This window comes from Acanthaster planci, linkage group LG06, assembly GCF_054643075.1.
Source record: "Acanthaster planci isolate LZ-2023a linkage group LG06, COTS_SCS, whole genome shotgun sequence".
Classification (NCBI taxonomy): domain Eukaryota; kingdom Metazoa; phylum Echinodermata; class Asteroidea; order Valvatida; family Acanthasteridae; genus Acanthaster; species Acanthaster planci.
In genome coordinates, this window is record NC_141782.1 from 10,602,432 (window position 1) to 10,628,462 (window position 26,031).

The 26,031-nt window shown below is 41.0% G+C and overlaps 1 protein-coding gene across 4 annotated transcripts; it reads left to right on the forward strand.

Annotated features, from left to right (window-relative positions):
* Positions 1–17: 17 nt before the first annotated feature.
* Positions 18–24,580, forward strand: LOC147798813 (protein NDRG3-like). Of its 4 annotated transcripts, none has more exons than XM_087138254.1 (12): positions 18–36; positions 8,783–9,071; positions 9,845–9,944; positions 10,516–10,636; positions 13,106–13,168; positions 14,703–14,763; positions 15,228–15,314; positions 15,483–15,560; positions 15,878–15,981; positions 17,125–17,242; positions 18,240–18,375; positions 22,832–24,580. In XM_087138254.1, exons 1-12 carry the CDS (start codon positions 29–31, stop codon positions 22,930–22,932), a joined length of 1,266 nt encoding a protein of 421 aa, XP_086994380.1. In that variant the 5' UTR covers positions 18–28; the 3' UTR covers positions 22,933–24,580. The 4 variants fall into 4 exon arrangements, with proteins under 4 accessions (XP_086994380.1, XP_086994383.1, XP_086994381.1 ...); XM_087138257.1 differs by lacking the exon at positions 18–36 and adding an exon at positions 43–239; XM_087138255.1 differs by lacking the exon at positions 18–36 and adding an exon at positions 62–80.
* The last annotated feature ends 1,451 nt before the right edge of the window (positions 24,581–26,031 follow it).

Genomic DNA, 26,031 nt, shown 5'->3' on the forward strand with positions numbered 1-26,031 from the left:
AGAGAAGCCGGGGATGCACTGCAGTACAATGACCAGGTATTCCAAATATTTCACTGGTCATACCATGGAGCTATGAGCAGGTGGTTATTGCGTCGTCGACTTTTCCTTAGCGTTGGCAGGACATGTTAATTTCAACTAAAGGTGGCATCACTTCTCCTATAAAACTAAAGGCAGCACTATTTTTCAGTGTTATTATCATTTGTATCTAGAATTTGAAAGCCAGAAGACTTGAAGAAAAAGTAAGTTACATGATCATCATTTATTTAGACTAGCCTACAGTACTACATGGCCTACAGTACATGTACATGTACATCATGATGATATGGGCCTATTTCCGGTACCGGTCGTGCTGTTTTAGCGTCACGGTCAGCATGGTCAACAAGCGTCAACACGCACAAATACATGTACATGTTGCGTCAACAAAGCGTCAACAACTTCAAAATACCCTCTAACATGTCTAAAGATTTAAAAGTGAATTTTCATAATTTAGAGACTCCTGTGACTAAGGTCAGGCATGCCAAGTGTAATAAAAGAAACTGCAAATTTGTTTCCAGATACCGGAAATGACATTTTTTTTGCAATGTATGCACAAATGTACTTCCAGAATCATAACATTTATACAAACCTTACAGATAGTAACGTAAATAGTCCTATCTGACATGGTGCTACTTTGGTTTGTATGAAATTTGAATGCTGTTAGTCACACCGGTTTTTCCCCTACAATTTCATGAGGTCTCCTGGGATACAATTTTGTAATGGGATGGGGGTTCATTTACATGTACATGTACATCATACCATTTAAAATGGTGAAATTTATGAGAATTTTCCTTATCCACACCCGTGTCCATGACTGCCTGCATAGCTCACATGGTCATGTCAGTTGAAAGGTCATCATTGTCAGCAGTGTTGCAGCTTGACCAATTACAACGTGGCTCTCATCTCTTGCTATTGAGGGTCTTTTCACTCTCGAATGAAAGGAAAATCTCTAATGGTTGAATGGCGTGCTGATGACGTTCACCAACTACAGCTTGTCTCTTATTTCATAGGTCACATGGACGGGACGTTTCATTGGACAACACATTATACATGTACATACTGAAAATAGTCCTCAGAGTAGTGGGAATGTGTTCTCTAGGAAAGGGTATGCAGTGGCCTCAAAATGACCAAAAATATGTTTGTCGGAAAAAACAACAGCATTTTACCGAGGGCAAAGATGGGACTTTAATCGGGGGTATGTTTTTTTGTGGGGGGAGGACTGAAATTTACCCCAAAATGCATGTAGCTCTGGACAATCGAGGCCACACCCCTTGTGATTTATTTTTTTATCGTTAGCTGGCCACGGTGAACTACTGTACATGTAACTGTGCACTCCCATGTTTTTGTACATGTACATGTACTGTTGCAAGTTTAGCAACAGTGTCTTAAAAGTTTGAAGAATTCAAATTACACGTATGTTCATGTGACTTTATGGAACTCAGTGTGCCAGATTTTGTTTTTGATTTACAGTAACTCGTAAAAGGTTTATTATTATGCTATAGACAACAGAGGGCGCCTTGCTGCAGATAGTTGGTAAGGGATGGTGCACTCAGGATCATTGATCATACATGTTTTGACTTGTGTTGTTTCAATTTTATCTTAACCCACTGGTTTTATTGCAAGGTTTTACTTTCAGTAGACTTACATGCACACATAATGATGGCCCTCTGTTGGTTTATCACCCCTTTGTCTTAATGGTATTGCCTGCGCCACCACCCCGAAGCAGCATAACTGCTGATTTCAGAGCTTTTCTTAAAGGTGATTTTCATGAACTTACATGTATTTGGAAATTTTTAATCATCTAATCTTTTGTTATTTATAAAATGCAAGAAGGTAATTTTGGTTCAATAATGCTTTTGTTGAGAATGTATGTAAGTTGTTGACTGTGTGTTGGTGCATAGAGGAAGGACACAGGAGTTGCAACTCAGGCACTTCAAAGTAATCAATGATGGTCGCCGCCGAGTCGGACAAATAATAGAAAACATTCCAAAAATGCCTGATCACTGCCTGCATCTTAGCCGGTCAAGCGGGGTCAGTAATATCCTGGCAATACTTGTAGTGTTTTACTTACAATTAAATACAAATTATATTGATGTGACCAAGACATAGAGTGAGAAAAATTCCTGACGTACATGTACTTTTGCCATCATAAATAAACTTTTAAAATTTTGATACACTCTTCCATTATCCATGCAAAGTTTGCAATTTTATTCTCCTCCGTCCAATACATCAGTGTTCAAAGACTTGGTTCGAATTTGGCTAAGACTGGCCAACAAAATGTTCACTACCACTGGAAAGCTTAGGTCATCAGGAAAAAATGTGCTATTTTATCACCTGATCACTGGGAGTAATCGTGAAATCTCATAAAATATGCCTTTGTACAAATGCCGTAATAAAAATGATTCAAGCAAAACACAAAATCTTGTAAACAACCGGGCTATTTATTCCCAAAATACATGTAACTCCAGGAGAAAGAGTTCATTAAGGGCAAGGACTGCACATGTAGATTTAGGGCACACAGCATATTGCAGGCAACTGCACAAGCATTAAATTTGATGTCATGAGATTATACCAAGCACCAACAAAGGCATGAATGTTCAATTTCCTATAGCTCAGTACATGAAGTTTTAAGGATGCAGATTACCATCGACAAATTGCTGCAGCGATCATAGAGGGACTTCACATTAGCGCTGTCTGCGCATACATGTATCTGCATCGAAACCGAAGCTCTCTGTGTTGAACTTCGTCGCGCGCGCCCGCGGAGTCGACACAGTACATGGAGTATCTGGTTCGTAAGTGTGACGCCACTTCAATTTAAACCACGCCCACTGCACAAGATACACGACCATCGCATGTATGTTAGTTGCGGTCAATTGTCGTTATTTTTTCTTTTGATTTTACGTGTTGAGTCATCCTGAAAGACTCGTCCACAAAAATCTGTACATGTACCAGGTATGCCAGAAAGCGGTAATTGGCCAGATGTTACAGCCCGGGCAGTTCAAACTCCTGTGTCCTTCCTTTATCGCCTTTATCCTTCCTTCATAGTGGCACTGTTTGTGTGGATGATGTGTTGACAGTGATTAGTACGATCGTCATTTAGTACGGTATGCTGGCAAATATGCATCCCTGTCAGCATCCTGTACAGTATACCAGTTCACAAGTATCCACTGCCCCAACATGAACAACATTATGATACATGTGCATGTACATGTACTTCCCTTATCATCATGGTCAGATTATGCATGTGATAGCACACCAGGGTTGGGCTTGATTGATGGAACCGTGAGATCAATTGTACGATACATGTACATTGTATACATACATACATGTACCGTAGGTTCAGCTGTTCTGGCACTTTCCCCTTTCAAAATAAACTTCCACCTACTCTGTGAGTACACTGTATGGTTTTGTCATGAACTACAGGAAGTCCCACATTTTGTTTTGACATACATGTACATGTATTTGTATGCTTGTTGGAAGGGCCATAAAAATGCATTGTACATGGAGACTGCTTATTTATTACTCCCTTCCCCCTCCCCTTTACGGTGTCATACCAATGTACATGTACATGTATGTACGCTGTACTGGTATGTGATCAAGTTAACGCGTACATGTACGTGTTAACTTGATCACATACCGGTACAATGTATACATGTAGGTACCGGTACCAATCAGCAGTATACATTGATTTCACATCCAGAAGTGATACTCCATGAAGCCATTTACATGTATACCTGCACACCTTATGGAAACATTCATCGATGATGAAACACAGCCAGATATGCACAGAATTAGTGTAATAAAATTATCCATCTTCTAGCCTTGGATCTCTGCCGGTTGCATTTCATCTGATTACTTGTGTACTTTAATGCACACAGGTTCATGTACATGTACTTCAGATTCTGGTATAAATGCTTCAAATCACATTAGTCCTACATGTGGGTGAAGGTTCCTGGAAGCAATTGGATTGAAATTCTGAATGCATGGCTGCCAGACTGCCAAACAAGATTTTGTGAGAATGTACTCAACGTTGTTATTGTGAGATTTAGCCAAGATATCAAAATCTTTAAGTTTCCATCTTGTTTCTTCAAAATTTAATTAATGGTACCGTATTTAAAATGTGCACAGCCACATTTGTACCTGTCTATTGTGAAAACGTGTCTTTTCTTGAGTTCATGGAAACGGCTGTGCATGTAAATCAGTTGGAATTTTCACATTAAATGCTTCTGTTGAAGACACTTTACCGTAATTAACAATGAAGTACCCTTTGTTTGATGAAGCAATCAAACAGACGTGCACAGTGTGCACACACACGGCGATCAAGTTAACTTCTGCATCTGGCATGCAGAAGTCCTCCATGGTGCAGTTGTACATATAGGTTATACATGACTACATGTACCTGTACATGTACATGTACCTGTACATGTATGTACATGTATGTACATGTATGTACATGTACATGTACCAGTCCCTGTCTCTGCTTCACTACATTTTTTTCATTTTGGCTTTGATTCTTATACCACTCCACCAATCATCTTGCCATTCTTGGTAGTACTAACGTGTACATGTACGATTGCTTGATGTTATAAGAATATTTGCAGTACTGTACGTGTACATGTACCGGTACATGTACATGTATGTGTGGATGTGAATTGCCTTGTTGCAAAGTTATCTTGGAATGAGAAGAGTAATTTAGTTGAGTACATTAAATTAAAAAATTTAAGAACTTCCTGACTTTTTACAATGTACGTTCACAAAGTTATGTGGTTTTGATACATTTGGTATTTGGTTATACTGCTTGCCAAAAGAACCCTTCTTTTTATGTAGCGCCCTCCTGTGAAAGTAGTTGGTAAATGAGCATGTCCTCCCTTTTACATGTATTCACCGGTAACTTCCATAAATCCTCTGCACTGAGTGGACCCATGATCTTGTTTTCAGCTCCTGCTTGCTGAGGGATGCCATGAACTAAAAGGCCAGCCCCATTGAAAACAGTGCAAAAACAAAGTTCAGGGCTTGATAAGGCCATGTCCAAATTAACTGGCTGTGGCTAGCAATTACAAACAAGCATGACAAGTCTGTGGTAGTGGCTGTGGCTAGTTCCCATTGAGTCATGTGTAATTTCAAGCCGCAGCCAAGTGATTCAGACACAGCTTCACTTGCAAGCTGACATTACTGAATTTTCTCAAAGAAAACATAAATTATTGTCTTTACCCTGGTCTTTCCAGTGTTTGGTGGACTAGCCAATTAAATTTTTAATTATATACGCCAAACAAACTGACCCCTTGTAAAGTGATAATTCCCAAGCCTACTCACAGCCATTTTTTTGATTGGCATCGTTTTATCCCGGACACTGAGGATGGTTTTCCATTCGTAATTTTATCAATTTTGCCCTCAAATGGGAGCCCCAAAACCCAGGGAGTTGATCCTGGCCCATATTTACACAATCCCTAAGGTCTGAGGTCAATAAGCAATACCCTTGTTATTCCCCGGACGCGGCTGACCAGTTATGGAGATGGAGCTTTTTCCAGCATTGCACCTTGCTTGTAGAGCTCGCTCCCTGATTGTTTGCGACAAGAACATGACATCAAACATTTTCAGCAGCATCTCAAAACATTTTTTGACTCACTAGCTTTTTCATCATGAACACAAAATTGAGTTTTTGTTTTCCACCTTAGACCAACGCCTTTGAATATTTTACAGATTAAGAGTGCCTTACACCCGATAAGTGCTTTGTTATTATTGTAATCATTATCCCTCCAGTTCTGGCAAACAATTTCCCATTTCAAAAGAAACCGTAGGGCACTTTTTATGCTAATGAGCTCAGCAGACATTTTCACTCAAATTAGTGCACTTCACCCTGAAATTGAGCACTGAGCACAGTGTCAATATTTGCTGACACCTGCTGGTGTTGTTCCGTGTTACAGTTAAGGACTTTCCGATCAAATTACAGGTATTAATGTTCAGTTTGGTAGCTCACATGTCTCAATCTGACCCTACTAATCCATCGACTCAACTCGAGTCACATCCTTAAAACGGCTTGATGGAGTCATTTGAGTGGCTAGTGATGGCTCTCTGTAACAGTTTGCTCATGATGGAACCTTCCTTATACTTTGCGTATGTGATTGCTGTCTTAAAATAAAAGTAAAAAAGAAGCAAACAAAAAATCAGGCATCTTTTTGCGCTTGTGACTCACTGTAATTACAATGTACACTGAATTGTATGCAATTTGATATCACTGTTTTGCTCACGGCTTTGCAATTGTTCATTTGCATGATAATCTGGAAGGCTTTTAACTGCAACCCTTATTCCAATGGTAAAACAAGGACTTTGCAAATAATCAGGCAATTTGGATGGAGAAAGCACACTTTTCAGGGACGCTGTTGGCTCTGTCTGGTAGTACCCTTCAAGATCCTTCAAAATCTACTTAGAGGAAGTTTGGGCAATATTGAGAAAGCTTGAACCCAGCTATTTGCTGGCCATGCTGGATGGGCAACATGTACATGTACATGTAAATGCCCAGTGGAAGCGAATAGTACAAGGAATGTGCCACTGGTGGACACACCTTGCATTATGGAAGGTTCCTAAATAAAAAATGTCAAGGGAGTTTAAGTTTGAACAAAAAAGTTGTGTCCCCCCTTTAATTTGACTGCACTGTAATAAACAACCTCTACTGTATGTACATGTACATATACGTTTCAACTGCCCTTCAGCTGAGTACATACATATACATTGTAAGTACTTTGTGCATCTATGTGGGCATGTATTTGTATTATGCAGGCAGGACATTTACATTGCTAGAAGCCTTGATTGCAGTGCTGGGTGCAGCTCTTCCTCCCCCGTTGTGCCGATTAAATTAACACGTCCGGGGTGCTCATTTCATCCGATTAGTATACGCCTTGCGGGGCAGCGTATCACACAAATTTGTGGCCTGAGTGCGGGACAGGAGAGTTGGGGAAGAGATCAAACGCTCTGTCTGTGTCTGTACAGAGCAAGGTGTGGGGCACATGCACAGTTTGTCAGTGGACTGCGGATGTCGTGTCGGCCCTCGTCTAGGGCTGTGTGCGTGCGGGGAATCTCTTCTGCAATCATCATGAGGAGGATTGTTTGGCATGGTCTGTGATTTCTGCAAGCGTGGCCGGTGACATGTACTTGTAGTTCTCTTCCCATTCTACAAACACATTGCGTGCAAGATGCAGTTGAGTACATTGATGGTTGCATGGATCAAGATGGTTGAATATTTATTGCGTGTTCTGTTTGCATGGATCAAGATGTTGAATAGTCACTTTGTTTTCCTGCAGCACAGTTTTTATAGGAGTTTCTATGATGTTGTACCAAATACCAATAGATTTTAATGAAAAATTACAGAATGTCATGAACTTGTACTACAAATTGTGGGAAGAACATGTGCATACTAGTACATGTACAAATAAATACATGTAGGCTTACATTTAGAGATACATTTGCGAGTTTAATTTGAATAAAATCTGGTACACTGAGTTACGAGATTTCACATAAATGTAGCAATTTGAATTCCCCAGACTAAAGACACCGTTGCTGTACCTCGTGATTCAGGGCAAGCTTTTGCATAGCGACTACCGTCTCTGGAATGGACTGGCTCCTTTGTGCCTTTCTTATCCATTGAGAACAGTGTACTGTTGCAATCTGTCTCTTATGTAACTAAGCAAGAGCTTGCCCCGAATCACGAGGTATAGCAACAGTGTTTGTAGTATGGAGTATGGAGAAATTTTTATGTTCACGTGAATTTAAAGAACTCAGTGTACCAGCAGCTGATTTCACAAAACTTTACGCAATGGCGTAACTCCACTAACACCACATGTTATTGCGTAAATTGCGCAACAAATTAAGACCAATTTCATGAAACTTACACACTGCATAAGTCCTTGACTTACGCAACAAACTTTGGCGTAACTTACGCAGTCATTTTAGGTGACGTAAGTTGTGCCAAAATGAAGCGAAAACGAACGATTTGACTAGGTTGTCAGGTTCGGTTAAGCCTCATCATTGCTGAACTTAAAGGATTATACGAGAAACGGACAACTTTGTTCCAAAAGGTAATAATAAACTTGTTTGGCTGTGAGAAAACTTTTTGTCCGGTTCAGACGAAGAATAGAGGAAAACTATTCTGTTTGATGACTGCTGTTATATTGGAAAAGAAAGCCATCGTAAAAGCCGTTTTTGTCCCCATCTGCCCATCCAAGAACTTTAATATTATTAAAACGTGGTGCACGTACGCAACTTTTCATGAAAATGAATGTAAGCATATTGCACAGCTACATGTATGTCATAAATTTGTGGCAGAAGGTACATGTATGTTTCAGAGTTACACCACGTTTTGTGAAATCGGCTGCTGATTCTATTCAAATTTAATTCGCAAATATTTGGGTAGCTGTAGTGATTACTGCAAAAATTTGTCTACATGTATGTGAAGGAACGAACAGCACATGCATTGGTATACATGTACACATGTACACTGTACATGTACATACATGTAGTACTGCCTTTACGTAATGCATACTAGCAGTTTTATGCTGTTGTGGTTGAACATGGGTTCATGTGTACATTTCTTGTGATGTTGTACCCTAAGATCTAAAAGATGTATGTTTTTATTATGTGTGTTAAGTTTACGGTTTTGGATTTTCTCATGTCCCTATGTTAACCCATCATGTACATGTACCTGTATGCAATCAGTCCAGTAACCGTCTTGTACTGGTCTTTTCCCTTTCAGTCCACGACACAAAGTAGGCGCCACGTCCTCCATCCAATACAAGATGTCCTACCACAAGCTGGCCGGCTCAGAGCCCGAGGAAGGGGAGGTCAACCTGACCCATGTCCAGGCCGAGGTCCCCCAGGACACCTACCAGAGGCTGGACTCTGACCAGCCAGCCATGCCGGCCGCCATGGAGCTCTTTAAGGTAGAGGTGACCGACGCCAAAGCCAGGAACTTTGACGGCTTTGAGGACACCAACAAGAGTCCTCTGCTTAAAGAGGACGGGGAGAAGACAGTCCCATATGAGGTGGGCATCATGAGAACAGTACTTAACAACTCAAGCCATGCAGAGTTTACAGTTGTCCGTTGCCTCTGCTGCCATATTGTGTTTACAGTAGTTGCTGAATAAATTGCTCCAATTCCGCATGAAAAGTGTTTTGTTCAAAAACATAGCTAAAACTTAAGCTACAGTACATGTATTCTGTTAGAACAGGAGAGGGCATTATTGGTCACGTTGCACCGTCGTATGAAATACGTGTACATGTACATGTGTGCATACGTTACATACGTATGTGGAGTATCCTTTTGAAGTGAACCGTTGATTTTTGTTCATTCTCGCCATGCTCTGTGAGACATACATGTATACAGATCATGTTTCACGTGCAATAGGTAATGGATTCATTTTGTGATTGTGGCTTCAAACTTGGCTTGTGCTCTCAAAATATGACAGTGCAGTCACATGTACCTGTGCACGTGTACACGTACGTACGCATGTGCTATGGAAGATGGATATTGTAGATGATAAAGGCAGGAAAAGGTTACTTAACGTGTACTCACACACTTTTACATGTACATGCCTTGCAAAATAATTAGTGGCTCAACACCTTCAAGTTCCATGTCTTGGACTTCAATTTTCCTGAAGTTGAAAATGTTAATTTCAATTAGCATTTTCAACTGCAAGAAAACTTGTGAAGTATTCACTGTTACATAGTCAGGCATGTCAAGGTTGAAGATGCAGGGGTTGAGGACACTGCTGAAATGTTACATACATGTACTGGTATTTGTGTCTTCTATCAACAGCTTGTTTACGTTCCAGACGACAATGGTATCATGCTGGTTGCCGTACAGGGGGACAAGACCAAGCCAGCTATTATCACATACCACGACATTGGGCTTAATCGTGAGTAGAACAAAATACCTGTGTATACATGTACATGTAGGTGTTTGTCTCATTGTGACTTTCTGAAAGTCGGCATTTTTGCCTGCAGTTCAAGCCCAAAGTCATTTGAAAGATACCTGTACAAGGGTACGTACATGTATGTCTAAATCAGATGGATATTTCATGTGTACATGTAAACTCTATACAATATCGTATACAAATGCATCAATGTAATATGCTGCAAAATAGCGGATTTGGGTGTCGCTTACATTTTTGTCAAATACATCTGCTGTAAGATCTAGATGTCCTAACATGTGAAAGAGGAGCTCTCACCCTGCTTTTAGCCCCAAATGGCTTCTGAAAAATACATGTAGGGCCCTGCTATACGGTGCCCTTGTCGGGGGGACTGAGCTTTCCGAGGTTTAAATTTTAGTACATGTATGTACCTTCTGAAAGTGTCTCATGCAGAAGTCTATAAGACAAATGCATCCAGCACATTGAATGAACAAAAATCTATTCATTATTGGGAATGAACTTGGTAGATTTTTGCCCTGAAATCCGTTTTGTGAAGTTTTTGTGGGTTTGGTTTCAGACGTGACATGCTTTCAAGGATTCTTCAACTTCCCTGACATGACGCCCATCTTGAAGCAGTGCTGCGTCTATCACGTCAATGCGCCAGGCCAGGAACAAGGGGCGCATCAGCTGCCAGAGGGGTAGGTCCTGTTGTTTGGTCACTCTCTCTCATTGTCTTGCTCTGATCCTTTTAGTTTCTTACTTCATCTGCTTTTATTACCTTGAATTATAAACAGCGAGTGCATCATACAGTTGAATACCTCGTTAAGGAAAAAAAGCCCAACTCCACAATTTTGCATGTTTTGGCCTATCCGAGTTAATTGATTTCCTCTGCAACTACCTCAAAAAATATTAGGTTTTTTTGTTGAACTCATTTGGTTGATTCTTATCGATCTCACTCACTGGATATCTCCTTTCTTTAAGGTGCTGTAGCCAACAGAGCTTGTCGTACATACAGTGTACGTGTATGTGTAGTTATCAGTGTCAACCGACATGGCAGAAATAGACCCTCTTGTGGATAAATCTTTGGGGGACGTGCACCCTATTGTGAAGTGCTCCTTTCGTCATGTTTGTGTTCTTGAATTATTGTAAATTACCCTCTGAGCTGAACACACATTATCCTGACTTCATGTTTTTATGAAGTATCCATACTTGTAATCCTCAGGTTGTAAATGTAAAGTGAGAATTCTAGAGAACAACGAGAAAGGGAAGAGCTAGGCACTACGTGCATGTACAATGTATGATGTACATAATTCGATAAGATGCGATTTGTGTCGCAGGCAAAATATCAAGAGCAACATTCAACATTATGAGTGTGGCACAAGTTTCCACTGTCAGGCTCACTTTACAAATTCACACAAATGTAAACAGTCTGAGTTCACGTATGTCTGAACCCCCCCCCGGCATTATTGAATCTGTCTTCGACGTATTATTTGGCCGTCAGCAGAAGGATTGAAAATTAAATCACTGAGAGAAGGCAGCATGACGTGCATGGATCTGCAAGCTAATGTGCTGAGCCATTTAGGGGGGCTATGTGCATTCTTGCCTATACTTCATTCATTGGACAGTACTCGTACATGTAAAAAACCCAACGGGATGTAATTTTTTTCATTTTTTATCAAATAGCGGTTTTTCAGTCTGTCTGACTGTAAATATCCCTGGAGGTTACAAAATCTCATTTCCTTAAAAACAAGGACTGAAAGTGCTTTGTTTGACTTCTCTGGAACTGATTGTGCCGTGCTCGAGCGGTGGACTGCACTCGTGAGAATTGTCATAATGCCCCCTCAGGAATGACTAGGGGTAGCAAATATCCAGTTCCTGGATGCTGGCTTTTGTCCCGCTTTTGGTCGTGAATACTCAGACAAGGCCTTGGGTGACAGGCATCCCACGAATAGTGCACAATGGAAGCGGGGAAACGGGAGACGAGGGTATTCACAAGGAGCCATAAAGGTTGGCGAGCTCCGGGGGGTGGGGGGAAGATGTGCTCATCGACTTGGATCGGTTTCGTTTGAAATCGATACGAGAACAGACGATGTACATGTATGCCTCATTTATAATTCCATCCACTGTATACTGCCAATTGGCCAAGTTAGGGTGTTCAAGCTTGCATTACGTTACAATTATCCAAAGTCCCATGGGCTGTTGTGTGAGGAATATACATTTTGTCTGTCAATATCTAACACTGTACATGTGTGTTAGTCAGTGGATCGTGTTTTGTACATGTACATGTACTGGCGTTAAAATCAGCAAGTTAGAACATGAAATGCTCAAAATAATGATGGCAATGCTGTATTTAGAATATACATGAACATGTACATGTCATATTGTGCATGAGAATAGTTTGCAGAGATCTGGTTGGAATTTGAAGGGTTCAGGAAGATTGGAGTTAGAGACCCAATGAGACACTTGTGCACTCCTCTCTTGTGGAGGCATTTATACATGTATTACTAGCCATATCACTCTTAATGAAAGCTGAGTGATTATTTAGGATGTCTTCCTCATACAAAGTATTTCTGCAGGTTTAGAGGTAGGGTTACGGTACATTGATTTTATGTTGTAAAATTGTTTTGTCGGCCTTTTTGGTGTGTGATAAATCTTCCTTGTTTGCTTTCCTTTCTATGCAAAAAGTAGCAACTGTACATGGATGAAATTGCATTCAATTTGTACATGGGTAATTCTAGAAATTAGGGGTCCAAAAGTGTGACATTTTTGTGTCCCTGTTACATCTGACCTTTGTTATTTGACATGGAAATATCACCAAAATTGATTTCAAGCTACATTTACATGTATTACTATTTATTTGGCAGGTAATTTTAATTCACCACTCATGAAATTAGAAAATGTGTTTCGAACTTACAAAATCATATGTCAGATGTGACAGGGATGCACAAAAAATGGACCTCTAATTTCTGGACTACCCACATGCATGTCCGGACATGTCCCCAAAACAAATTCCAAATTTCTCATGCATATCCCTGTACTACATTGATACATCTGTGTAAGTCATGTAAGTGCATAACATTTCAAGCAGATGAAATACATGTACATGTAAGCATACTTCAATCATTATACAAGATTTACATGTATGAATCATCTGTGACATTTCACAGCAAACCGTATCCAGATATGGACACACTCGGCGAGATGCTGATGTCGGTGGTGAAGCACTTTGGGTGAGTTCAGGATACAGTTCTTTAACCTTGGGCTATTATTGAAAAGCTTAAGCCATGTATGAATCACTTGGCTGTGGCTTGAAATTAGGCACAGATCTAGGGGAAGTGCATGCAGCCACAACCATTAAATTGTACACAATTTCAAGTCACGACCAAGTGATTCTGACACGGCCTTGGATTACAAATTTGCTGAGCACAAATTAACATGTACTTAGCCAAAAAAGAGATTACTTACTAAAATGTTACTGGATTGATACTGGTTATGATGGATTTTCAGCCTCTTTTTGCTTAGAGTCAATAGTGTAAATCTACATGTACTTCTGCTTATAGCACATGTATCTCTTTGATGTCCACTGACTGAACATTTGACTATACTAAAGTTCTGGAAATGTACTTTTGGAGGCGCCTTGGGAATAGTAAAAAAAAAGAAACTTTAGAAAAATCAAATAATTTAGAACGCACCTAAAACAACAAAAACAATAGAAGCATTAAATTTAAGGTGAACTGTGAACAATCTCCCCCAGAGGAAATCTTTTTTCCTGTGTAGTAGCCCATATGTATGTGTATTTGAAAAAATACCTTCTAAGAAAGGGCAGAAATGAAACTCATACCCTCTGAGAAAGGGCAGAAATGAAAATCTTACCCTCTGAGAAAGGGCAGAAATGAAAATCATACCCTCTGAGAAAGGGCAGAAATGAAAATCATACCCTCTGAGAAAGGGCAGAAATGAAAATCATACCCTCTGAGAAAGGGCAGAAATGAAAATCATACCCTCTGAGAAAGGGCAGAAATGAAAATCTTACCCTCTGAGAAAGGGCAGAAATGAAAATCATATTCTCTGAGAAAGGGCAGAAATGAAAATCTTACCCTCTAAGAAAGGGCAGAAATGAAAATCATACCCTCTGAGAAAGGGCAGAAATGAAAATCTTACCCTCTAAGAAAGGGCAGAAATGAAAATCATACCCTCTGAGAAAGGGCAGAAATGAAAATCTTACCCTCTGAGAAAGGGCAGAAATGAAAATCATACCCTCTGAGAAAGGGCAGAAATGAATATCTCCTGTGACCCCATCTTGTCTGGACCAATCATTTGCTGTTAATGCAGAATCCATACCATGACCCACTCATGACTGAAACATAAAGTGAGCAGCATCCGTTGGATTGCAAAGTGTTGGTACCTCTGGACTTTTGGAACACAAATTACTTGAAGAAAAATGCAAAATGTTTATTTCAGAAATGTTTGACTTTGTACTTGAAGTTAAATTTTCTCTTGTAGATTCCAGTCGACTTATGGCCCTAATTCTCTTAAATTTTTTGAATAATTTTGTGAATGAATGACATTTTACTATGTCATTTCTGGCTCATCCAGAAACTGACCCTGGTTTATTCTAGTCCTCAGGTGTTTGGGGAAATGTCAACTTTTACTGGCAAAATGGATTCTTGACATGCTGGAGGTATTTACTTTTTTTGGTAACAAGTTGTAAAGCCTAGATAATTGATAGATTCTCACCAATAACAATTTTCCATTTCAAAACAGGTTAAAAAAGTTCATTGGCTTCGGGGTTGGAGCAGGAGCGAACATTCTGGCGAGATTTGAGGTAAGAACTTGGGCAGAAGGCAGATTCATCCTTGGTTCTCATGAGTGTTTGTCAGAAAATAAAGATTTCAGATTAAATGATGAACCTTCCCCCCACTAAAAGTAAGAGAAGAAAGCTCAGAAGTACATCCATCATGTGCGGCAAAACATCCACATGCTGTGTAATAATGAAGTCAGTGTCTCAGTTCTGGGCATTGATCTGTGTGATCAATATATTGATCAAGGACACATGCACACACTGGCCAGGGCACTTGAAGAAATCAGTGGTCTGTTTTGCATCTGGGGCCTATTCGATCAAGCCCATATGGACTCGGAAAGCATAATTTATTCAGCCTTTATATTCTAAACTCCCTCTTTCGTCTTGTTGGTTGCCAAAATGGTCTCAAATTTGTATTTTAGTGATTCACTTGATGTACTTGTATTCACAGTGCTGCATCATTGTGTTCTTTTTTGCTTTTATTTCAGTTGGCACATCCTCAGTTGGTTGAGGGACTGGTACTCGTCAACTGCACCTCCAAACCAGCCACATGGGGGGAATGGGGCCAACAAAAGGTAGAAGGATTTGAACTGACCAATGAGATTGCTGTGGCAGGGCTTTGTTTACTGGCTAGCCAATCGTAGGCAATTGTTACCAGCAGTTTCAGGAATACATCAGATCTACATTGGATTGTCAGTGTGGTTGATCATTTTTTTTGGTCTTTTCTGTGCTTGCCTGGACAGCTTTCCTCATTTTATCTTCGCGGCAAGGGAATGACTTCCTACAGCCAAGAGTATCTTCTCTGGCACTACTTTGGAAAGGTAACTGAAGTGAATCTATGCATGGGCATGACCCAAAGCATCAATATTCTCAGTATTCAGTATTCTACCAATTTCTTTACAAATTCACTGATCGTAATCACTATATGCTCTACTTCTGATTGGCTTTGTTTTGACAGAGCAACTCATTTCACTTTTAGAGATGTATAGCCATGTCTAATTATTAATTAGTTTGACAAAAACTTTCTCAAAGTTTCCAAGCAAAAAGCATTGATTTCCACTCACTCAGTGCAAAGACAAAGAAGATTTCCTGTGCAGTGTTTGTGTGACTACTGTTCACCTTGTTTTGTTCTCGGCAGAAAACAATGGAGAGTAATCATGACCTGGTGACAGTCTTCCGGGAAAACCTGGCAAAGAGTGTCAATCCTTACAATCTGTCTCTATTTATCGACTCGTACATCAGGTAACCCGATCCTGTGCATAATGTTATTCTTGAAATATTAACTGCCACCTACGTAATATGCAACCTGATCTGTGGAAATCAGTTGTGAGGCCATTTTTTTTCAGTACTTACATGTTGGTTTTATTAAAAAGAGTAAACTGAGTGTTTGTTATCCTGATGAAAATGGAAATTATTTAGGTGGAAGAGTTGACAGTTATGGAGAGTTACTAGTGATCCACATAGTGCAAGATTCTTTAACCCTCGTGGTAGCCACACCCCAAAACAAAGACCGTTTTCTCCACTTGGAGATTCTGATCACCGGGTCAGTTTCCCGTCATGCCTGAACCTGTATGACTGTTTTGTGGTAGCTAATGCATCCCTGAGGTCCCCTCTAACCAATTCTACTATTCTGCTGCGGAAGTACAAGTAATACCAGGTCAAAACCCAAACAGCCGCCAGTCAGCACATGTCTGTCTGATAGAGACCACATGGCCTCCTTGGGGTGACTGATCTTTCAAAAATTTTAACTTGGCAGTGATTGGGATCTAGCCAATCGGAGTTTACAGGCTTGTGGTTTATGCCTGGGGTGAGGATTACAAAAAAATCTTTGCCAAGTTGGCCCATTGAGAAAAAAGTTGTGACCATATTTGGTGATATGTGTCGATCTCTATCACTGCATCGTTGACACTTAAAGGTCGCTTTTTCTGGCTACTTCTGGCTCATTTCCACCGAGTGCATGTTCATTGAAGATTTCCCTTACAGGTTGTCAAATAGGTCCTGATTGTGGTAATGCCAACTCGTCTTGGTCTTTATGCAGGGCCATGGAATTGATCGAAGTTGAGTTTTTCTCGTGTTTTAGATGCGAAAAATATCTCAGATCACAAAGGAAGCTTCCCTGTTCGCTTGCTTGTGCTTGGCAGTGCAGTTTCTCTTGGGGTGGGTCCCCACCGGGGTCACAAGAGGGAAGAGATGGTACACTGAATTGTGGCCCAGATATTGCTCATTCTGCAACCCTGACCTGACCTCTCTTGGCCAATGAACCGGCTGTCCCAAGTCACCCCAGGGTCTTTCATGGCTGCTCCACTGCTCCTTGTAAACTTGACTGCGTGTTTCTTTTTTTTTTTTCTTAACCAAAAACATTGCCAAATTCTTGTGGCATTTCAGACGGACAGATCTGAAGATCAAGAGGGAGTTGGATCCAGTGAAGAAGAAGGCCACGCGGACACTGAAGGGGGCCATCATGCTGATTGGTGGGAGCAACTCGCCTCACCTCAATGACACAGTAGGTGGTGCCCCTCGGTTGAAGGGCTTCTTGCATTGAAAGAGGAGAACAAAAAAAAAAACCCAGACGGCTGTGATGTTTGTTAGGGGGAACCATACCTTCAGCTTGTGGTGATTTTTAACCAGTCTTCATTTGGACCCTCTGCAGTCAGGTCAAAGTACATGTAAATTTTTTGCCCAAAGCAAGTGATGATGCATTAACCACTTCCTGCCAAGTGGAATTTGCGTGTGCGGGATGAGTTCCCAGGGGATTTTCAAGATTTTCCTCTCTCAAAATTGTTCACAGATTCATAACTTCTTTCACTAGACGTTTACACCCACACCAATGACTGTCTGGTGGCTGCTCTAATCTGACAGGCAACATCCATTGACGCCTGAGTATTTCAGCCAGGCCTGTCGCCTAGTGAAGAGAGCCCAGATTGTGCGGTGTTGCGTAATTTGCTTTGTTCCCAAAATTGGCCCAGTGCATTGCTGAATGCCAGTGGCGTCTTGTAAAATGCAGCTGGATTAGCGTGCAGCGGTACTTTATCACTCATCACTGGAGCGCTTTTGTCCCCACTGATAATCCGCTGGCACTGAATACCACAAGCAGTGGTACACCATTTCAAAGCAACGACGGATTACCTCTACTACTGCCTACTGAAAAATTATGGCAAATCCCAGCAGGTTCGCCTTTGTTCCAAGTTGTTACAAGGCCCAGCCCTTTGTCCAATTTTGGTTCCCCTGGCTATGCGTACAAACCCAAGGTGCCCAGTTCCGGAAACCCGGAGGCAAGTGGTTAATATTCAACCTACCAGATCCTTCAAAATCTATTAGAAGGCATTTTGTGGGATTTGGCAAGGCACAGTCCAGCTCTTCCAGTACTTTATGTAGGGACTGGTTCCCCCTAAAAGCGTAAGCATAAAGAATGTGCCATTGGTTTATCGACTGTGGAAGGTTTCGGAGGGTCCAGGTAAGTTCCCTTTCCTCTTAATCCATACCCTCCCTCCTTTGTTTAGGTTGAGATGAATGCCAGACTGGACCCTGAAAACTCCACATGGATCAAAATGTCAGACTGCGGGGGCATGATCCTTGAGGAGCAGCCGGCCAAATTGTGCGAATCCTTCCGCCTCTTCTTGCAAGGCCTCGGATATGGTAAGAAGACCAACAGAGACAGTTTTGTTGAATGTGTTTGTGTGCTTGATGCCAATAGAGGGTGCACTTTTTATGGTTGCTGTCGTCCTAGAACAGGGCAACGTTATTCACAAACTGTGCCATAGTTCAGTAGGGCTCGTGGAATGATGACATTAAGCTTTGCCTTCCTGGATTCTCTCCCATGGTGCGCCCCCATCTGGCTCCCATAATAAAGCACTCATGGACGCAGAGTATGAGGTCATCAGTACATTGGCCTATTAACTCAAATGCAAGCTAGTCAACAGTTGCTTGACTTGTCCACCAGAGGTGGTTACATTGCTGGTTACCAATAGTCCCACATATCAAAACGTAAGCAGGGAGCCAGGAGTTCAAGTTGCAGTGATGATGACCACTGACTGTAGTGTGAGATGTTGGAAGTTTGATATTACCATATCTCTTACATATTCATGATCAAGAGCCAGACTCTCATTGGTCCATTCACTATCACGTGCAAGTCACTATTTTTACTGTTTACCAAGCACACCTTCAAGAATCTTCGCGCAAGTCAAATATGTGCCAGAACCAAACTATCAACTGTTACATGGGTTAAGTGTACATGTGCGTGCATGAGCGTAGCCCCTGCGACACTGTATGCATACCGCACATGAACATACGAAGCCCAACTTTCCCTTTCTACTGAAATTTTAATGGCAACTGAATATTCCTGAAGTATGGTAAAACGAATAGAAGATGGTTTATTTGCCGTGGATTCTTGCTTTGTGATTTGCTAGCTCGCCTAGATACATGTACATTTATTGGACTTGGAAAACCTCATTCCTTCGGCTCTGCCTCAGGAGCAAGTTCCTCAACTTCCAGTCCCTTGGGGAGCAAAATGTCAAATGTCAACCCTCAGACTATGTTCTAGTTGTATACTAGAGCACAGATGTAAGGTTTGTCAGAAAAGTAACCACCTGCAGGCTAGGCCCAATGTTGGTCAGTGCCCAATTTTTCAGTCTCTGGACATTTGTGCTTGGTGACCTGTGCATAGATTATATGTTGGGTGCCAGGAAAAGTCAACCAGTGGTTTTACTAATCAAAGCTGATTGAAGATGGCCCATTGTTCCTTAATGGAACCTGCTCACAATTGATTCAACTCACTCTTTGTGCTCTTAGCTTTCACTTTTAAGCCTCACTTTGTTGGTACATGTATTCTGCCATCCCAGCGCCCTGCTCAAAAATTGGAAATTTACTCGCAGTGTTCTGATGCCGCTGCAGTCTGAGTAGATTGTTCTCAGTGGCGCCCTCTATGGAGTGTCTGGCACACAAGTGTCAAGTCTGGCATGCATGGATGTTATTTGCTTTGTGTTAGTCTGCATGTGAGTGTGGTTGGAGTGCATGTGAATTAAAAACGTGACTGGTTGTGTTTGACAAAACATAGCGACAAAATTTTTTTCGTTTCTCTGTTTGGGAGAGAAGAAAGTGACTAATTAATTGCTGACTTTGATGTTTGCACAAATATTTTAAAGTTCTTTTTGTTTTCATAATTTCTTTTTATTTCTTATTTCTTGACTAATGAAAATTCTTTTATGGATTTTGATTGCTGGCTGTTTTAGGAAAATCAGATAACAAAGTATCAAAGCTGTGCTGTAGGGAAATTAGTTCAAGCTTGTTCCTCTATAGATGTATTGAACTGACAAAACAAAACGGCCACTCTGCTTACCTCCAAATATGGCAAGTGGCTTTGTATTTTCTGTCGGTGTTTCAGCCATCATCTTCTTCCTTAAGTACATGTACATGTCAATGCGAGAGGCCAGTGGAAATGCCACCCCTAGCCGAGAGGTTGTCAGAATCAGGTTTTTTAAAGAGTGAAAGAAACCCACTTCATATGCCCGTAGTTCCCATGTTTACTCATATCCTACACTTTTAATGTCAAACACATGTATGAGTCGGACCTCTCTGGCGACTTTGAAGCATCATTTGTAGGTCAAGATGCACAAACCTCCAGGTGTGTGTTAGAAAGAAGCTGCCTGTGAATATAAAATGGATCTGAACTGTGATATATTCCTTCCAGAGGACAGTTGAGTGCCATTACCGTAGCCCGCCCATGTTTAGTTCAGTTCCGCTGTCCCAAAAACATCCGTTTATTTTACAGGCCGAAGGGGACATGGCGCGTGGACTTTTATGCATGCACGTGGTGGGAAAAAGTCTGACGAAATACATCATTCACTCTTTACAAATCACTCATGTAGCATTAAAAAAAGTAATGTCATTTTTTTCAAGCAGTTTTCATAGATGTTGATTTTTCACCCCTCTCTATGCTCTTTCCATCATTCTCCTTAATGTCGGATAGCTGATGGTGAGTTTCTTATACATGTACTAGTTTGATCCACAGAGAGCAAAATAGTGTGGCATGATTCAATCGGAGTGCCCCCCCCAAACAATTTGCACAGTTACAACCTACAAGTCTGTTTAGAAATTTATTTATATTAAAAAAAATAATATTTTCTTTGCTATTGTGCCTTGAAAACTAGTACCCTCCGTGGCAGTGCCTTCGCAACCTGTTTGAATTTGTTCGTCTCCCGCTGTTCTTTTTAAGCTTTGTACGCCGCAGTTATTTTCTGTTTTTAGTTCATCCCACCTTGACATAACCAATTTAAGTTTTTCTCTTTTTGAATTGTTTGTAAAATTGTTTGGTTCCCAGCTATTCTTTCAATCAGGGGAAACAGAGGTTACATGTAACGGTTATTCATTTGATATGTAGTGGACTTCAATGTATGTACTGTTTATCATTAGGTTGAAAGGTAAAGCAGAGTTTCAGGTGTATTTAATTCTTAACTACATGCATACATGTATGTGTAAAATATTCCAGTTTCTTTTCTCACTTTTTTAAGTGTGTGCATGTAAGGCATGATTGGTCGATCTGCACAATCAACCCGATCACTCTGCCTGATTGGTCGATTCTCCTTGAAATCTCCAAGATTAATTCCTTTTTTGGAAATAATCTGCCACAATTGTGAATGAGAAGGAAATGGCAATTGGCTGATGGTGGAACTAGCAACAAACCATGCCGTAAGATCCACCGATTGATGCAAAAATCAAGCGATTGCACACATATGGAAAGATCATACCCAGGTACAGGTTCACATACTTGCTGTGGTTTGGATGCTTGAGAAAGAGAGATATTTAAAATACTGAATTAGACTATTAGCTTCGAACAAATCGCTAAACTGTGGACATGAAGGTGTCCTTTTCACAGGCTTAAGAGCAGTTATGCTAAGCTGCTTATCATTTTCTACATGTTCTGCGTAGGAATCATCCATTTTTTCCAGTCATTTTCACAGGTGTACAAAATGTTCGCTGTCGGAAGAGGTTGACTACCTGTGCATGCTGCGTCACCTGTGAAAAATGATGTCTTTTTTGGGGGGGGGAGGACAGAGATAAGAGTTTGGTTTTCGGGTTCCTATGGCAACGGATGGAGATTGCCAGCCAAAACGCTACATGTACATGTATGTAAATTATTTCGCTTGCAACTTCAGCTTGCCTGATTTTGGATCAGCACGTTCATTTCTTTCTGCCAGGCAGTCTCCCCGGCCATGCAGTTTCTTGGAACTGCATGTAGGTACATGTTTTTGAAGAGGGCACAAGTGTTTGTGAGATTATTCCATGAAGTAACGTGGATTATGGTCTGATGACAATACTGCGTGTTGAAAAGTGTGTTGACAAGTTGGAAAGTGTGTTGCCGTGTGTGTTGAAGCATTGCATAATTAAGGCATGCAGTCACGCTTACGAACAATAGACCCATTGCGCCCTCTAAATCACGCAACCTGTAGTGGATATCAACCCCATCGCAACGTGTGTTTTGAGAGTTGTTACAACTAATACAGCCAAGTGAAGGTAGAGTACCCAGCACATCAGTAGTCTGAGTACGGTACCTACCATTGGCTTCATATTTGTTGAATGATACTTATGAAACACTTTGCATGTTTGGTGATATTGAATACCCACTCTGCAATACAAGTCACGTGACTTAACAGGTGCAATTGTTCTATTCAGTTGCAGCCATGCAGGATCATATTGCAAAGGCTGTACCACAGGAACCTATTTATGCGTCACGTTGTGATGCTGGGTCAAATGTCAAAGTTGTGATGGCACCATAGAGTACGGAAGTAAATACGTCACGCGCACAATTAGTGTGTAAAAGGCATTAGCACGAGAACCAGCGCGTGAACCAACATGCGTGCGTACTCCATTCGTTTGCACTGCTTGTTCTTGTTCACAGTGACGTCACTCTTTGTTACTCTATTCCGGAATATGAAGACAATTTGAATCCCGTTAGTAATAAATTCTGTTATGATTGTCAGTGATACTGCTGCCAGGAACTGGCTCCTCATGTGCTCTTGTGTGAGCTATCCACCTGTCAAGTTTCCTTGAAACGGATGTTGTCACTCTGTGTACTAATACCTTGCTTGGTTTGCAGTCTTGAAGATTCGTGCCACTAGGCCAGCTCAAAGCGCCGAGAGCTCTGACCTCCATGTCACTAGCAAGTCCAAGGGGGCACCCTCTCCCGTCTTTGTGTAGGACCCCGTGGATTTGGTCTCATTTTGGAGATGCTGGATGACAGCAGGATACGCACAACGGAGGCATTTTCTTCTTGACTGTCTTGTCATTTGCAAGATTCAGAACCGAAATACTCATGATTTTAAACCCCCTGATGTTCCAGAGATTTTTGTATTGCCACCAGTATAATAATGGTCCCTTTTGCGAGTCTTTAAGCTGTTTACAGGTTGGTTTTCTGATTGAAGACTCGTTTTTTTTCCATTTATCAAAATTCGCCACTTTTCTGAGTTCTTAATATTTGAACTTTTCAAGCCTCAGATGCTACCGGAATGCATCGTTATTATCCACCAGGAGATCTGTTACTGTTCCTCTCCCAGGGAATGGTGCACTTCTAAAAACGTTTGACGATCCTGTACATATCAACTGTATATTTCAATATTAGCCAACTTGCCAGACAAAGACAGTCGATTTTCGTTCACTCAAAGCATACTGGATAATGTGTACACAAATTTTAATTCTATTTGTTATACTGAATTGTGTACAACAAATTGTGTGCTGCTGTCTGTTATACACTTACCATTAGATACAAAATATTTTATGATGCCCTAATCAAGTTAAAGAATCAAATTTTATGTATTAATTTAATGAAATGTCTGTTTTTGAAGCTTTGTGTTTGCTGAAACGTCTTCCTTTCAAATTAATTGTTATCGCATCTTGAGTTTCGTCATTTCATCAATAATTGAGTGGAATCAGAATTTGTGGTTGTGTAAATCAAATAAATCAATTACAAAAAACTATAATTTTGTATTCATTGATAAAAAATAACTTGTATGCCAAATTGAGTTAGTTGGATTTTTAATGACATTTATGTAGGCACAGTATTCTAAATAAAGGATGTTAGGAATTTCAGGTTAGTAATGAAGACATTTAAACAGTATGCAGTGTGTACACAACTGATAAACGATACTTTGTAATCTTTATTCATTTCTTCTACATTAATCACTTCCGATTACAAAGTTGTCAAAAGTTGAAATAGGAGCTAGTGGCTCTGTTCAGTAGCGCCACCACTTATTAGGTTGTAAAGTTTAGCAACGCCACCACTCGTTAGACTTAAGCTTTATTCACCCCAGACTGCAGGTAGTTGTATCAAATCGACAATCTAATCATTTAGATTCTTCCATTTTAAGCTGGCGTGACTACCTTTGAAAGTGCTGCTCTGCAGCATTTTTTGTAAATATGAAGTGATGCGTAAGATAGTATTCCAGCCGTTGGCCGATGTAATGAATATGCATTGTTCATTTGTGATAAATGGATATGATTTGTTTATTTTGATATTTTGTTTGCCCGCTTCATGGAGTTCAGTTGCTTTAATCATTGCATGCATGGTGCTGTGTTTTCAAGCAATAAGTTTTTGCATGCGCATGCCTTTTCCCCACTTGAATGTGTCTTTGTGCGAGTGGTGCTATGACGTGTGACTTGTGTATGTTGCCTTAAATTTCTATGTTTGATGAATCTACTGTGTAAGTACGTGTACATGTAACTTCAACTCTTCTGTGTGTACGTATTTGCCTGTCAGAATCTCGTGTATGGGAAGCAGTTCAACTAACTCAACAAACCGTGGTTTTCGATTTTCTGTAGATTAAACAAAAGATTAGGTGAAGTATCGGAAGGACGGATTGAGAAATTCATTTTGAGCTCTTTCCTGGAGTTCTTTTACATTGAGTATGTTGCTACAAGTCTTTCCAACGGGCAGATCACTGTTTCACTTCAGCGCACAAGTTTAAAATATTATTTGTGGTTTCATAGACCTGTGCATCTCACTGTTATAAGAGCTTAAATGTCGGCCGAGATCTTTCTATGCCCACAAAGGGGCCGTCTGTGAAGTACGTCACTCAGAATGTCGACGTTTTACGCACCTGTTCTCCGCATGCGTGGCATAAGCTGTGGTTCCGAACCCCCCCCCTTACATGCGCATTTGGGGGTGGCCATTGTAGCGATGAGACCTAACTGGGGATTGACAGCGTTGTTTTTGGACCTGCTACGGATGGATATGCAAAATGTGACGACGCACGCCCCTACACGAACGCTCTTTTTTTCTTTTTACAACTGTCTGGGGAAATACAATGTACTTTCCTGTAAAATACGGTTTTATTGCCAGTCTCGAGAGAGAGAGGAACCCAGAAGCTTCCCCTGTTAAAACGTCGAACTTCGCTTCCCTATATAGCCCCTTGATAAATATCGTCCTGAGCAACGATTATAGCCTTTCGTCAAGTTTTGCGCCCCCCCCCCCCATGTGCAAGCAAGGTGCACACCGTGTACAAAACCCCATTGTACTCATTTTATGGACGGCCCCAAATTTAAAGAGGTCAGGCTTCCACAACATTCTGATGACCTGGCGTTTTGGTTATCGATACATACGCGACTGGTGTCTGAGTAAAGACTGTTAATTACAGATTTGTGCTTTGTCTTGAGCCACCAAGTGAAGCTTGAGCAATTAGCCAGGAAATACACATCCTTGTGTTCCCACCACTGTTGCATTGTGAGCCATTCTTTGTACAAAAGTTTGGGTGTGACTGTAAGCCGTCGGAGCTCTGAGTGTTGCGTCCAAATTACTTGGCTTCGGCTTGAATATAACGTGTGAGTATATGAGAAATGAAGGAAGACACGAGCAAGCGGCTTCCGTAGATTCATTTGTCATCTCCAATCGTAGCCAAGTAATTCACGGACACGGGCTATGGCTCATGTCTGGACTGTGTGTGTGTCGCGTCCCCTTGTTTGCCTTAATCATTGGGGTAGGTAATGCTCAGGGGGACGCATAGGTCGAGTTCGGGCGGCCTGTTTTTGACACGGGTTTCTTGTTCTCGCGCTCGAACGGTGGGAACACGACTCAAGAACACTGCTCTGGGAACAGGATCACACACCACCTCCTCGTCAGGGTTTTACAGGAACACACGGAACAGCTGAACAAAAGTAGAGAGATGGCTTCCAAAGCCATAGACCATGTAGACAATGGGAAGTTTTGCAAAATTAATATTAATTATTTTCCGAAGCACAGAAATGAATATTCCTGTTTATATAGAAAAGAATTCAGCCCATCCAAACCTTAACTCTCGTATAACG

Coding starts and splice junctions, on each gene's coding strand:
- LOC147798813 (XM_087138254.1), top strand. Junction 9,072..9,844: donor AGAAGACAGTCCCATATGAG/GTGGGCATCATG, acceptor TTCTATCAACAG/CTTGTTTACGTTCCAGACGA. Junction 10,637..13,105: donor GCGCATCAGCTGCCAGAGGG/GTAGGTCCTGTT, acceptor GACATTTCACAG/CAAACCGTATCCAGATATGG.